The 14,775-nt window shown below is 38.9% G+C and overlaps 1 protein-coding gene across 1 annotated transcript; it reads right to left on the bottom strand.

Moving 5' to 3' along the window:
* Window positions 1-10,454: 10,454 nt before the first annotated feature.
* On the bottom strand, window positions 10,455-14,227 carry LOC142501831 (uncharacterized). Its single transcript, XM_075612354.1, has 3 exons — window positions 13,329-14,227; window positions 11,857-11,934; window positions 10,455-11,491 (listed from the first exon to the last, which is right to left on the bottom strand). The coding sequence occupies exons 1-3, from the start codon at window positions 13,603-13,605 to the stop codon at window positions 10,455-10,457; spliced, it is 1,392 nt and encodes a 463-aa protein (XP_075468469.1). The 5' UTR covers window positions 13,606-14,227.
* Window positions 14,228-14,775: the final 548 nt, after the last annotated feature.

The raw sequence follows: 14,775 nt of genomic DNA, 5'->3' as shown, positions 1-14,775 counted from the left end.
GTTCCTCCTTCTCTTACCGTGCACCCCAAAACTGGAACAACCTACCAGAGACTCTCACATCCACCACGAGTTTAAGTTCTTTCAAATCTAAGGCTGTCTCACATTTTAATTTGGTCTGTAACTGTTTCATACACCCATAATATATATTTTTTTTAACTGTGCATGCAATGTCTTGTATATAATGTATACCCTTTTCATTTATGTAACTGTATTTGTAACCATGTATTATTTGTCTTAACTCTGTGCCCAGGACATACTTGAAAACAAGAGGTAACTCTCAATGTATTACTTCCTGGTAAAATATTTTATAAATAAATAAATAAATAATGTGAAGAAAGAATTGATGGGGTAGAACATTCAGTTCATGCAGTACTTTAAAAATATATTTTGCATGGACAATGAATGTCGGAGGCAGAACGTAAAATAATTTAGAGAGAACATGGTAGACATGTATGTTGTAATTTTTAATACAATGCAAACAATTTCGAATTCTATGAATAAATATAGAATAGAGGTTGTGAGGCGGTGCACCAGCTAAAGGGGAAAGAATGTGACCGGACTGCTCTCTGCTAGTACAAAAAAATATATTTATTGGCACATTAAAAACAGCAAGGGGAGAAAAAAAACCTGTTACGCGTTTTACGCAGCATCTTTGTTTTATCAAAGCCTCACATCCTCTATTCTATATGGATTCGCTTTCGGCTGGAGCATGCTGACTGTCCACGAGGATCCACGCAACAACGGAGTGAGTAAAACGTTTATTATCATTTCTCATAAATACTACGGATAATATCACTATGCATCGATATTGCAGGCCTAACATTTTGTGCCTTAAGGTCTAGGCTAGTTAGCCTGCAGGCTATATGTGAACTTTTTGATGACTATCAAGTTGCTTCAGTGAATTTCAGTGTTTTACATTAACGCCGTTGGGTATATCCTCTGAACTTTAATTATACTGTCTGGGACACTATTATATGTTGTGAATCTCTTCTTTTTATATATGGACTTACCTCAGGGAAGCATTGCTTGGGGGTCTTTACTCCCACCAACTCTTCGAATTATATGAATACATGCAAACAAATAAATTCATCACATATCAAATGAAACAATAAGGGAATCCCTCTCATTCTCTTACTGATGTAGTGGCAGACTACATATTTGGTAATAATTGACAGGTGCCATGCATACAAATACTACTTATTTAGATTTGCAACTATACTGAAAGGAAATAAAGTAAAAACACAATATTACTTATGATACAATACAGATATAGTAAGACTTACTGCTCCCAGCACCACGGAAAAACATGCCAAAGTCTGTTGCGCTGGAGACAGTGTCTGCCGCAATCGTGCTGCAGGGGGTTTGTGCTTCATGATCAGAACCCCCGCAGCTTTAATACACTGGCGACACACTTTATTCGAGCTTGGCTAGTCCCACGAATTCGGGTATACCCGGGTGTATTGAGGTTTGTGACTGTTTTCTGCCCGAGTGCATTGAGTTATTTTCCAAGCAGGGATTGAAGCATTTTATTCCCGCTGGCTGCAATACTGCACAGTATATATATATATATATACTGCATTACAATTCATGAATTTATGCCATCTGGTAGACACGCGAAGCATTGCAGCCTATTAAATCCTAATCATTATCATTTAACAGATCAGCCGCCCATCAGCCAGGCATGAACCCAGGCTGGGAAGGCAAATGCAACGGGGCTTGTCAGAGGTGAGGAGTGGCGCATTCCAGGTATCTGCCAGGTACATACCGGGTATTTGCTCGAATAAAGTGTGTCGGTGCAGTATGCTCGTTCTGCGATCGTCATGATCACGGGTGGCAGTGACAGTGGCAACGTGCACAGTAAGTCTTGCTAATTTGTATACTCATGTATGTATGTACAGTATGTATATCTTTTTTTATATAGCACCATTAATGTACATAGTGTGTCACAACAGTAATACACGTGACAATCATATAAATAACAAATAATACAGATAACACAATGGGAAGATGTGCTTCAGACAAAAGTAACATTTAGGATTGTATTATACAGGAAGTTCACACGTACAACCAACATTATTGTCAAATCACATATAAAACAAAATGTTAAAGAAAAGTTCTACATCTTTATAAAATAAATCCTAGTTAAGAACCAAGTCATTATGTCTCACTGTTAAGCGTACAGTAAGTATTCTCTGTGTTCAATCTTTATAAAAAAATAATGTGCACATTAATTTTTAAGAGAAAAACAAATAGGCTTTTATTAGCTGCAACTTTCATAATAAAAACAGCATATGATCAATAAAAGTAAAAAGAAAACAAAACAGACCTAGAGAGCCCTGACTAAATGACAGCATACACCCTGTCTATAGTTTAGGGGACTAAGGGCCTCATGCAGTAAGCGTTGATAAGGGAATTATCGCCATTTTATAGCCAAAATTGGGTTTGAGATTCAGTAAGCGCCGATAAGTGCTTGATATCGCCAGGTTTCGGAGCCGATTATTTTGTTATGGCCAGTCGGCTGCCGATAAGCCTGTTTTCGCCACTGATCGCCACTTTTTTAAATCGGCTGGATTCAACAAAAAAAAACAGCTTATCGGGCCTGATCGGCACTACGAAATTGAGATGTTATGGCCAATTTCTCCCGCCAACTAAAGTTGGCAGTTTGGAGGGGAGAACGATCGCTAAGGCTGCCGCAACGGCACTTAGAAAAAAAAAACTTCTGTACATCAATGGAGTCAATGGAGCGGGGACGTATAACAGTATAGTACTGTTTACGTTTCATTGCTCACAATACAAACGTCATTTGCATTACAGTGTGGGGGCATTCCCTGCATTGTGTCACAGCTGACGTGTATTATTTGCATAACATTCTACTGTTACATGTTTGCAGCATTTGCGGGTCACATTACTCATCATGTGATGATGTGCCAAGGGAAAATACTATACTCAACTCTTAAAGGAGAACCTCACATCATATCACACATTTTACTGAACTGAGCGACAATTATTTACATGATGTTACACATGACACACATGTCACACATACACCGTATATTCATGTTCCTTTACATTACACAATGCTAGTAATGTGTCACGCATCTTTAAACGTTCATGTACATCTGTATTCTCATGTTTACATCTAGTTTTGGGTCCTCCCTATTTTCATGACGTCACTTATTGGACGCTCAATCACATTGCATGTTTACATTGTAACCGTAGCATTACAAGCACTTCAACCTAACTTATACACACATGTACAGTAATTCAGCATTGGGACACCTTGTTAACTCATTCTATACCAACTATCCTCCTTACAGAAATGCATGCATATGCACACGACTATTCATTGTTGGCAACATGTCACAATAACATGCCTAATTACACATGTTACACAAAACTTTTCCCACGTCAATCTCAGCCTTTTTGCCTAATTACATGACTGACTGTTGCGTTCACAAGTGTTACATGCATTGCACATGCAACTATTTATTTGCAAGCAATGTTTCTACAAAGGTTCACGTCACATCATTGCCAAATATCATCATTCCCTGCAGAATACACACAACAAATACTTATAACAAGAACTGCACACAGCTTGCCACAGAAGTACTTTATTATGTTAATGTAACACCTTGCATTTTACTATGTCACCTGACATCATCACATACCTATTTAAAGGACGCCCATTACCTGATCATTCACAGCTACTCATTTCAAAATGTTGAGATTGTTTAGGAGACGGAGGAACATTCTTTTCTATGACATGCTTGATGATGAAGACAATCATATAGGGCAAGGGAGGGACACACCGAGGGACAGTGACAGTGACAGGGACAGTCACGCGGATACGACAGAGACAGGGAGAGGGACAGGAGATCAGAGGAGAAGACAGAGGAGACAAGTTGTGCCTCGTCCGCGTCTGTACAGGGAGAGAAACCTGTTAGATGGGATGAGTGAGGAGTAGATTGTAAGTCGCTATCATTTGAGTTCAGCAGCAATCTTAGCTCTTTATCAGGAGTTAAGGGGAGATTTAGATTTTTTCACAGCCAGAGGTCGTGCAGTCCCTGGGCTTGTTAAAATGCTGTGCTCATTACATTATCTTGCTTCCGCGTCATACCAGACAACTGTGGGCATAGTGGGCGGGGTCTCGCAATCTACATTCTCGCGGGCCTTGACCCAGTTTCTCTATGCACTCAATAGACGCGCTAGGAATTATATTCATTTTCCTACAGAGGCGACAGAGTGGCTGGAAGTCAGGACTGGCTTTTATAATATAGCAGGGATACCATGTGTGCTGGGTGCAATCGATTGCACACATGTTGCTTTGATTGCACCTAGTCAGAGTGAGCATGTGTACCGCAATCGGAAGCACTACCATTCACTCAATGTACAGGTGGTATGTGATGCCACGATGAGGATAATGCATGTGGTACCCAAATTCCCTGGTTCCAGTCACGATTCCTCCATCCTGAGGAACTCTTCAGTCTTCCATGCGTTCGAAGAGGGACATTTTGAACATGGTTGGCTGCTGGGTGAGTACACATTTACATGTTATAACACAAAACACATTTTTATTTAGGAATGTTGGCATTGTACAATTTGATCACTAATGTCAGCTTATGTGTGCTCCATTCATTATAGGTGACTCAGGATACGGAATTAGGCCGTGGCTCTTGACTCCGGTGCTAAACCCTCAAACTGAAGCAGAGGACAGGTACAATGCAGCCCATATATCTACAAGATCTGTTATAGAGAGGACATTTGGCCTACTCAAGACCAGATTTAGGTGTCTGGACAGAACTGGTGGGGCTCTTCTATACAAGCCTCAAAAAGTGTCTGATATTATCCTTGCCTGTTGCATTTTGCACAATGTTGCACTCAGGCACAATGTACAGTCAGACCTAGCTGAGCCTGTGGTAGACGAGCATCCCACCCATGTAGCTGCTGAAAATGAACAAACAGCCAGTGGTGGCCAGACACGCCAGAATCTCATCAATTCATTTTTTTCTTGTAAGTAAAAACATATATGTTCCAAGTTATACTTTTATACTTACATTATGTTATCTTAACAATGATGTTTTTTTTATATACCCTTCTGGTAGGACACAGATGAATATGGGTTGCACACCTTTCTTCTCTCTGCTGTGTGCACAAAGGGATGTGGCACCGGTATGTTATTGTTGCACAGGTTATATAATCCCTCTTCAATTTTACTTTAGTTGTGTGTATGTGAATACAACTGGGGTAACAAAGCACGAATATTTTAGCATTGTGTTATTCCTTATGCTAACACAATACACATATTATGCCCATACTCATTCATGCTTCTAGTATGCTTACATACAATGTTATTGGTGCAGTGTAACATGTACATCCATATGATGTGTACACCAGCCTGATTTACATTTTGAATGTCATGAAATATACATGGTGTTGCACATTTAACACCAAATACACACTTTGCTGTGTTGTTTACGGTACTGAAGATGGCATGTCAATGTTTGCAATTTATATATTGTTCCTTTGCATTATAGGTATATCTCCAGTATGACTGATCATGGTATGTATATTTGCTGACATCTCTCATAAGATGTGCCTACATCAATCTTCCTATAATTATTTGTAGTAAAAACCCAACATATTGGTTTAAACACAAATGTTACATATATGTACTTTCTGTATCATGTATATGCATTTAGCTACTCTTGAGCTTTCATGTGCATTGTATTAGAAAATGATTACTCCCATTTCATCACATTTTATGTATGTTTCCTTATAAATTCCATTAATGTAATATAGAGGTGTTTGGAGACAAGGGGATAACTGTAGTTATTTCTTTACTTACGGGAGATCATTCATCATGGATGAAATTGACTGATCATAAAACTCCATGCATGAATGCCTGCAATCACAACAATGCGTACTACATCTTATATTTAGCAATGTTGGTGTTTTGTAATGCTAGGAATTAATAGTCAACATTAATTTAAATTTGTGACATGTGTATGTATAAGTCACACGTGTGTGGATGTGTTCTACATGTACCAAGTGTTAAACTGTTAACAGAGAAGACAAATTTGTCGCTAATGTTACTGTCATTTAGCATTTATAATTTACCAATATGACAATGTTGGTAATATTTTTTGAATATAAATCACGTCACTTCATCATTATCATGATGATAATTATCAAGTATTTTCACAATTGTAACGTCAATCACGTGCACATTAGCATAGACACACTTTGTAACACAACTGTTTGTGTCTGTATCAATTTGTGTAGGATCCATGTATAACACCGACAAATGATAACACCAGCTTTATTATGGTAGCTTATATCATCATATTGACTATACTATGTATTTTTATAACGTTTAATAAACACAGTAAACTATAGTTAGTTAGGTTAATGAAATATACACAGAAACGTACTTCATTACATGATGTTGATGTCATATTCAGAACTTCATGCATTGTAGGGGACCACAACATCTGGCCAATAACATTATTTGCTACAGTCCCAAACCATTTTATCAACATACCCATGTAACAAGAGATTTTTAACAAGAAATGGCTAGTTGGTTGTAAATGTCCTTTACATTGGGAGAAGGAGTGGCTCAGTGAGTAAAGACACACACTGGCACTGAGAGTTTGAAGCAGGGGAGTCTGGTTCAATTCCCGGTGTCGGCTCCTTGTGACCTTGGGCAAGTCACTTTATCTCCCTGTGCCTCAGGCGGCAAAAAATAAATTGTAAGTTCCACGGGCCAGGGACCTCAGCCTGAAAAATGTGTCTGTAAAGCGCTGTGTACAACTAGCAGCGCTATACATGAACATGCTCATATTATAATTATTATTATTATTATTATTGTTACATAGTTTCGACAGTCATACGTTCCATTACACAATAGAATACACAAATGTGTTAGCAGAGTGGGAATGGTTGTTATATATAAAACACACCATGCCATAAAATGATAGTAGTCATTAAAGAACACTCAATAAAAATTCATGAGGCACTATTTTGCAACATCATTATGTTAATTAAGTGCTTATGCAATATAGGCATAAGGGTATCACATTTTTAATTGTTTGTTAATAAGCGCTGCAAGCAATATAAAATTAGTTCCATATGTAGTATAGTAGTCGGTGGCTCCTCCTCACAATCATCTCATATAAAGGTAGACTCTTCTGAAATCATACATTGATCCGATTGTATCTTCCCCGACATCTCTGAAATACAGCAAACACATGATGGTCAAATATGGCACCTTACTATATATGTATCCGTGACAACGCATTACACAGCTCTATATGATTGTGTACATACACACGTCACTCACTTATATGTTAGAAGTACAAGTGTACATCAGTATGTAATGTTTCTTTAAATTTGTAGCAGGCATAACTATGTATATGATGTGAACGTTGCCTGTATACTGAAAAATGTGCGCGCACATCTTAGTGTGCGCACGCACTTCACGCTTGGCTGCACTAACTGTTAGCGCATGCGCAAAACAAAGCGTACGTTGTGCGTTCAATACATCTTGAAAATACCATTAAACATAAAATCTTTATTTCAAATACAATGAATACGAAACTACATTCGTTCTAAACGAGTACATCTGTATTCTTTTTAAACAGACGTGTTTGGACAGAAAGGACGGCCGATAACACAATGCGCAAATGCAATACGTGTGACGTCATGTTAAACCATCGTGAAACGCACGCTAACTCTCCTCCCACTCAATTAACATTCTGCTAACGCCCACTTTACGGCTACAAACACTGAGCCGCACACATGACACACTGCAGTTACCGTTACTATAACAAAACATGACAGCCAATAGGCTTTGAGGCGCGCACGTCGCTTGGGGGCGGGACTTACATCCGTAATCCTTTTTAAGGACGCCTTGGGCCATGACAAGGGTCCCACGTCATACGTGGTGGACCCGCTTTTAAATGTTGCATGATAACAAAACAGGTATGTGTTAGAGTTATGTTAAAATGTTGCTACTATGGTTAAAGGGATAGGAAAGTACGTATATTTATTCCGTCAGCAATGTGTACTACTCTTTCAGGTTATACTATATTGTATTCGGCAACAATTTCTTTGTGATCGCTACATGTTATGCAGTCTGCAATGTTACGCTGTATCCACGCATTGAAAGGGAAAATGGTGGTTAAAAAAAAAAAAAAAAAAAAAAAAACATTTAAACGCACAGTCAACGCATAACGGTTGTTATATTTACCATTCTTCTAGAATTAACTCTTCGTCTGGCTGCAACTGGTCGCTCCAGAAATGCAAGGCATTTTCATCCACGCTTGACCCACCTGCTGAATCCAGTATGACACACATCTCCTCCATGAAGCGCTCATAGGAATCGCCACTGCTTTCTTCAAACAATTGGTCGGGAGGTAGGTTCATTTCTTCTGGTTCCCATTCCAATGCATTTTCAGCTGAAAGGCTTGGTACATAATCATAGTACTTTTGTTGTTGTACAATGTGGGTTTCAGGAATGGAGGGTGCAGATATTGCAGCAGGTATCGATTCACACGGAACAGTAGTAGCGGATCCATTGCTATTGGCATTAGGAATAAATATGCCTTTCACAACAATATATGTGCCCTCTTTCAGGATAAAATGCTTTTCCTTTGCAATCTTCCAGAAACCATAGGTGTGTTCTAGCTTATCCTGCACACGTTCAAAAAAGTCATTAGTTGATAAAGTGAATCTTATTGAGGAATTAAAATTCCGCGCATGCCTACGGTCTTGGTAATAAGGATATTTAGCTCGAATCAAATCATAGATTTGGCGTGTGCTTGCTTTATGTCCGCGACTGTTTAAAATTGCTTCTGAAACCATGTACTTATACCCTAAAAGGGGATTCATATTGTTAACGAATTCATCAGCCATGTCAGAGTAGCACAAAAGATGTGTGCAGTTCTGTCTTCTTTGCTCATCAAAATGATTCTGCTCAATGGCTAACAAATTCCTGTGTTTCGTTTTCAAGGTCAACAAAAGTAACTACTTTTACTCCTTATTTCAAACGCCAATTTGATGTGTCCTTTTAATTGGGTTAAGTTTTGTGGTTAGTGATAGGCGAATGTGAGAAAAACATGTATCATTTTTTTATCTCGTTTGTGAAAACATTCCTACACTTATTTCAGTAACATTGAGTTTTCTATAAAAATAACAAAGAGCACTGTGTGAAAATAGTGCTTAGACAGCCATATCAGTAAATACACACACCTGCAAAATGAAATGTTTTTTTCCCACATACTTTTCTGTGTGTATTTGAAAGTCTGGTTAACTACCTGTCTGCATGAGTTTAAATACGTGTGTATCTATATATATATAAATATATCTCTCTCATAAAAAAATATATATATATATATATATATATATATATATATATAGTGTATATTGTACTATATGTATAGTGTGTGTGTGGGTGTGTGTGTGTGTGTGTGTGTGTGTGTGTGTGTGTGTGTGTGTGTGTGTGTGTGTGTGTGTGTGTGTGTGTGTGTGTGTGTGTGTGTGTGTGTGTGTGTGTGTGTGTGTGTGTGTGTGTGTGTGTGTGTGTGTGTGTGTGTGTGTGTGTGTGTATGTATGTATATATATATATATATATATAATGTATCTTTTTTTTTTTTTTTTTATATTGCAGGAGTACACACAACATATTGATGGCAGTAAGTAGTCCTTGTATGAAACCTATTTAAATGGTGATAAACATGAGTGAATTAAGTCATAAACATTTGTTTGCACCCAATAATGTTAGAGGCTCACACTTAGTATAGTTGTCAAACATTAGGCCTGTATTATTAAAATAGTGTGTTTTCACAAGGAAGCATGAAGTGTATGTTTTTTGTAAATACATCTATACCAGTTTAGATAGTACTATATATATATACACACACACACACACACACAGTGTGTGTGTGTGTGTGTGTGTGCATATATCAATACATACTACATATATTTTAGTATAAATTCAGAGATGTTCTTGAAACAAGAACACATAAATGATTAAAGGACAACATTACAATGGCCACCAAAGGTAAATAATATTTAACACAAAATCCTGCTGTACACGTACAAGAAAGATGTTTGCAGTTAAATAGGTGCTTTTATAATTGCATGAAAATAATATGCACATGCAATGATTACATCAATTAACACACCCAAATGCAATGTTTTGCTGCAAAGTCAATGGCAGCTTCTCTAAACTTAGCAACTGGCTCCTGGTGGAGCATTACTGAACAGACGATTAATACATCAATATTTATAACACTATTCATTAATTAGGAGTGTTAACATTTCCAAAAATTCACGTGTACAAGAACATACTTGAAAGTTTGGAAACAACACAGTCTTCAGCATACATACAATAGTAATTAGATAATCTGAAGTCAACAAAACAAGGCCAAAGACATATTTTGTGAATTTTAAATTTATTTTTTTTGTTCTTTTTGCGAGCGAGTAACAGGCCTGCTTGTTGTCTCTTGAATTTTCCTTTTTCTTTTGCCACCAACTTTAGGTACAACAGAGCCACTTTGAGTGGCCTCTGGCACTTCACGGGCAGGGCTTGTGGCCAGTGACTCACCTACAGGGCTTTTGGGCAGTGACTCACCTACAGGGCTTTTGGGTAGTGACTGTTCACCTACAGGGCTTGTGGCCAGTGACTCACCTACAGGGCTTGTGGCCAGTGACTCACCTACAGGGCTTTTGGGCAGTGATTCACCTACAGGGCTTTTGGGCAGCGATTCACCTACAGGGCTTTTGGGCAGTGACTCACCTACAGGGCTTTTGGGTAGTGACTGTTCACGGACAGGGCTTGTGCCCACTGACACATGTGAGCAAGTTGGTAGACACTGCACAAGTGATGGTTGGTCTGTTTCATGTGTGTCTTGTTTTGTTTTTGTCGCCTCCTTTGTAGGTGTCTGCTGCTGAATTTGTACAGATGGCAGCGGTAGGATGTCATCAGGAACCTGCACAGCAATGTCTGCTACTTGACCGGTAACATTTGGGCCTGGTGAATGAATATCAGATGAATGTGGTGAAAACTGACCTGCATGAACAGATCCTGGCTGGGAGGTGTTGAATTGTGGTACATTAGTCATTCTCCAGTAATTAGCTTGTGTTTGCTGAACAACTAATGCTTCGAATGAGGTGTTGATTTTTTGCAACTGTTTAGGCACTTCAATGAAGACTCTGTGGAGATGTGCCAATTGTGAAACTGTTTCTTCCTGCAGTGCAATCATCCTTTCCAGCACTGTCATCAGGTCAGAATGGCGACGATTTTCTGCTTCCACAATTTTTCCCTCAGAAGCTACAATTGCATCATATGTGGTATTTGCTGGACGTTTTGGCGGTAAAACAGTTTCAATTGGAACCTCTTCATGGTCACTTGCTTGTATTTGTGTGTCTATGGCGGCGGCGGCGGCATCATCATCATCATCATCATCATCAAAATCCTCTTCATCATGTTCTACAAATAAATGTACACATTATTAAATGGCATGTTAATCTCTGCTGTGTTACTATGTAATTGTACTGTGTCATAAGTAACAACTAACACGTTTCCATACGTTTTATAACCTCACATTAAAAACTACCTTGACTTAAGAATAATGTTTGGACTCAGTATGAAATATGAGTGAATGAAAACTTGCTGTAAACTCACAACTCCTACATGATAGTTAACATCACTAACACAATACAAGTTGCCTTACACTTCATTTTCACTGACACTAAGTAATCCTATTTAAAGAAGATGTGCAAAACAAATAATGAACATGACAACATAACATATAGAAGAGCACATATTATATGGCCACCAACTGATACACTCACCTTCTAGGTGTGTTGAGCTGGCTGACCCAGGTGAAGACACTTGTTCAGTCTCAGGTGACACATGTCCTTCAGGGGCAACTATATATAACAATAACATAAGTTTTACATTTACATGTGTAAATATTGAACAAACAGTTATTGTATGTTCTGTATTTATGAGTACCTAACAGCATCATTTCCTTAACCCAAATGTGTGTGTGAAAGTGAACATAAATAGTTGTAATAACAATGTGCATGCCTGTGTACTTAGAACTTTTGAGTTCCCTAACATAAAACATACTATGTTCCTGCAGTAATGCGTGAGGATAAATAGATAAAATTTGTACATAAAAATCATATGTTGTGTAGTGATATCAGTATCATAATGTACATAACTATCATGAGATGACCATTCACAATGGTTATCATGAAGGTGGTCATATTGCAAAAAGTGTTGTTTTTGGTAGAGGATATGTGTGGTACATTAATATAAGATGTGGCACACCTGAATGTGGCTGTGACTCAACAAGACAACACATGCAGTGTGTGATAATGTGTCGTTGATAGTAGTTCAACTATAGATATGAGTGAACTAATGTGTGACGTACGCTTTGATAAGTAATGAGTTGTTGGGGCATTTAGTAGCTAAAGTGAAGCTTTCAAATGAGTGTGATTAACTTCAGCTGTGCTAGTCAGGTTGTAAGAACGGTATTCCCTTCCCCAAAAAGCCTAATCAGCCACACCTTTCAATTACTTGAAACAGGTGAAAATGGTGTGAACTAAGTTGACCCTAAAATGAGGCTGTAATTAGTGTGTGTGCTGAACCCCACCCCCTCTGTTGAAGTGTATGCTGTGATGAGATATTAATTGCAGCTGCTTTAACACAATGGTAGATGAGCTAAATAGTCGTGTGCAGTTTTTAAGTTATGAAAACAATGACATAAAATATGATACGTGTGCCTCATTATGCTGTCTGTATATGACTTAAAGCAAAAATGGACCTTTTCATAAACAACTATAGATGTGTTAGTGCAAGTGATATTTGTAGGCCGTTGCATGCAATATATTTGATGCATGCTTAAAATAGGCAGTAATGTCATGTTTGTCGGAGTAAAATAAATAAAATACACAATAATATTCTACATATTTCTGTTCTGTACCTGTAGCTAGTAATAATTTCTCATTAACATGTGTTACACATGTGTACTACCCTGTTGTTCCCCATCTTCGCCCACCATCAATTGCTTCCACTGCAGCAATGCATTTTGGGAATTCACATGTAAATGAGCACGCAATGGCACGTGCTATATTAGTTACTGCTTTTAGTAGGACTACAACATATATGTCTATTTTGAGATATATATATATACAGAATCAGACATATACATATATAGATGCAGGTATGCTTATATTGTGAAGACAGTATAAAAAGCAGTGTAACTATGCAAAATAACTGTAAGCAACGACACGCCTAGTACAGTAATATTTCTCACCTGGTGGAAATTGTGAGGGGTAAATTCCTATATCACGGTCACCAGGTAAGCCTTCCACGACGACGGGAAGTAATTTTGCCCGAAGCAGCTCCTCCAATGGACTTAATATGAGACGTTGTGGTGTGGGCCCACCTCCAGTGCCAGTAGCATGCACGCGTTGGTGTTGTATTTTCTTTTTCAATTTGGACCTAATATCATCAAATCTCTTGTGACAATTCCGCTTGTCCCTCACATGATTCCCACACGCATTGACACCAATGACTATTGTGTCCCACATTTCTTTTCTGCTTGCTGAACTTGTCCGCCCTTGAAAAACATATAAAATATATGAGGTAAATGATTAATAATAGAAGCACCAGTTTCCTACACTGCTAGCTGTTCCAAGAGATAGCAAACATGCTGTTTTATGTGTAATATGTGAAGCACATGAGCATTCACTACTAAACCTATACATGTAAGCAAGGTTGCATTCATATTGTATGCAGTTATGGCAAATTGACCGCCTGTGTTTAGTTGTCCTTGTAAGGCATGATAAAAAGCTGTGTTTCCAGACTAATTAACATAGAAAGATATTCTGAACCCATATTTGCATATGAACAAAACTCAGATGACCTAGGATCACATGTATTTGAATAATAAATGTAAAGGTACACTTACCTAGTAAATGTCCATATATACTGTCATAGTGCTCCAGAATGCCAGTGACAAGAGCTGTATTTTCCTGGTCATTGAAGCGAGGATTACGTGGCTTCTCCACACGTTTCTTCCGAGCAGGTTTAGGGTCAGAGCTTGGCTGGTGCTGACTGGACTCTCCTTCTTCCAATGGAAGAGCCTCCAAAAGCTGCCCACCAGCAAGCACGCCACCACCATCCACCCCATCAGCAACTGCGCCACCAGCAGCACTCACAGCACCAGCACTCCCACTCCTAGCACCAGCACTCCCACTCCTAGCACCAGCACTCCCACGCCTAGCACCAGCACTCCCACTCCCAGCAACAGCACTCCCACTCCCAGCAACAACACTCCCACTCACAGCAACAGCACTCCCACTCCCAGCAACAGCACTCCCAGCAACAGCACTCCCACTCCCAGCAACAGCACTCCCACTCCCAGCAACACCACTCGGTGCACCAGCAACATCACTCCCCTGAACAGTACGTTCACTCCGACGCGTACTCCCACGAGTAGCACTCCCACTCCCACCAGCATCACTCTTCCCACGCTTTGCGGGCATACTTCCAGCACTCACAAAAAACAGACAACTAATGTATAGCCAATCACACGAAACACTTCCACATATAAAACAAGACAAAGATGTAAACAAAACAACAATGGACAAAGCTCACCCAATACACAACAAGTCTCTCCGTCAATATGCAAATGTTCAATCAGCCAGCTCTGTGCGTCTCTCTCTCTCTCACTCCCAACAACACAGAGAATGATTAGC

Source organism: Ascaphus truei, chromosome 1 (assembly GCF_040206685.1).
Source record: "Ascaphus truei isolate aAscTru1 chromosome 1, aAscTru1.hap1, whole genome shotgun sequence".
Lineage (NCBI taxonomy): Eukaryota > Metazoa > Chordata > Amphibia > Anura > Ascaphidae > Ascaphus > Ascaphus truei.
The sequence above is the reverse complement of the archived record's forward strand: the minus strand, read 5'-3'. Positions and strand labels throughout refer to the sequence as shown.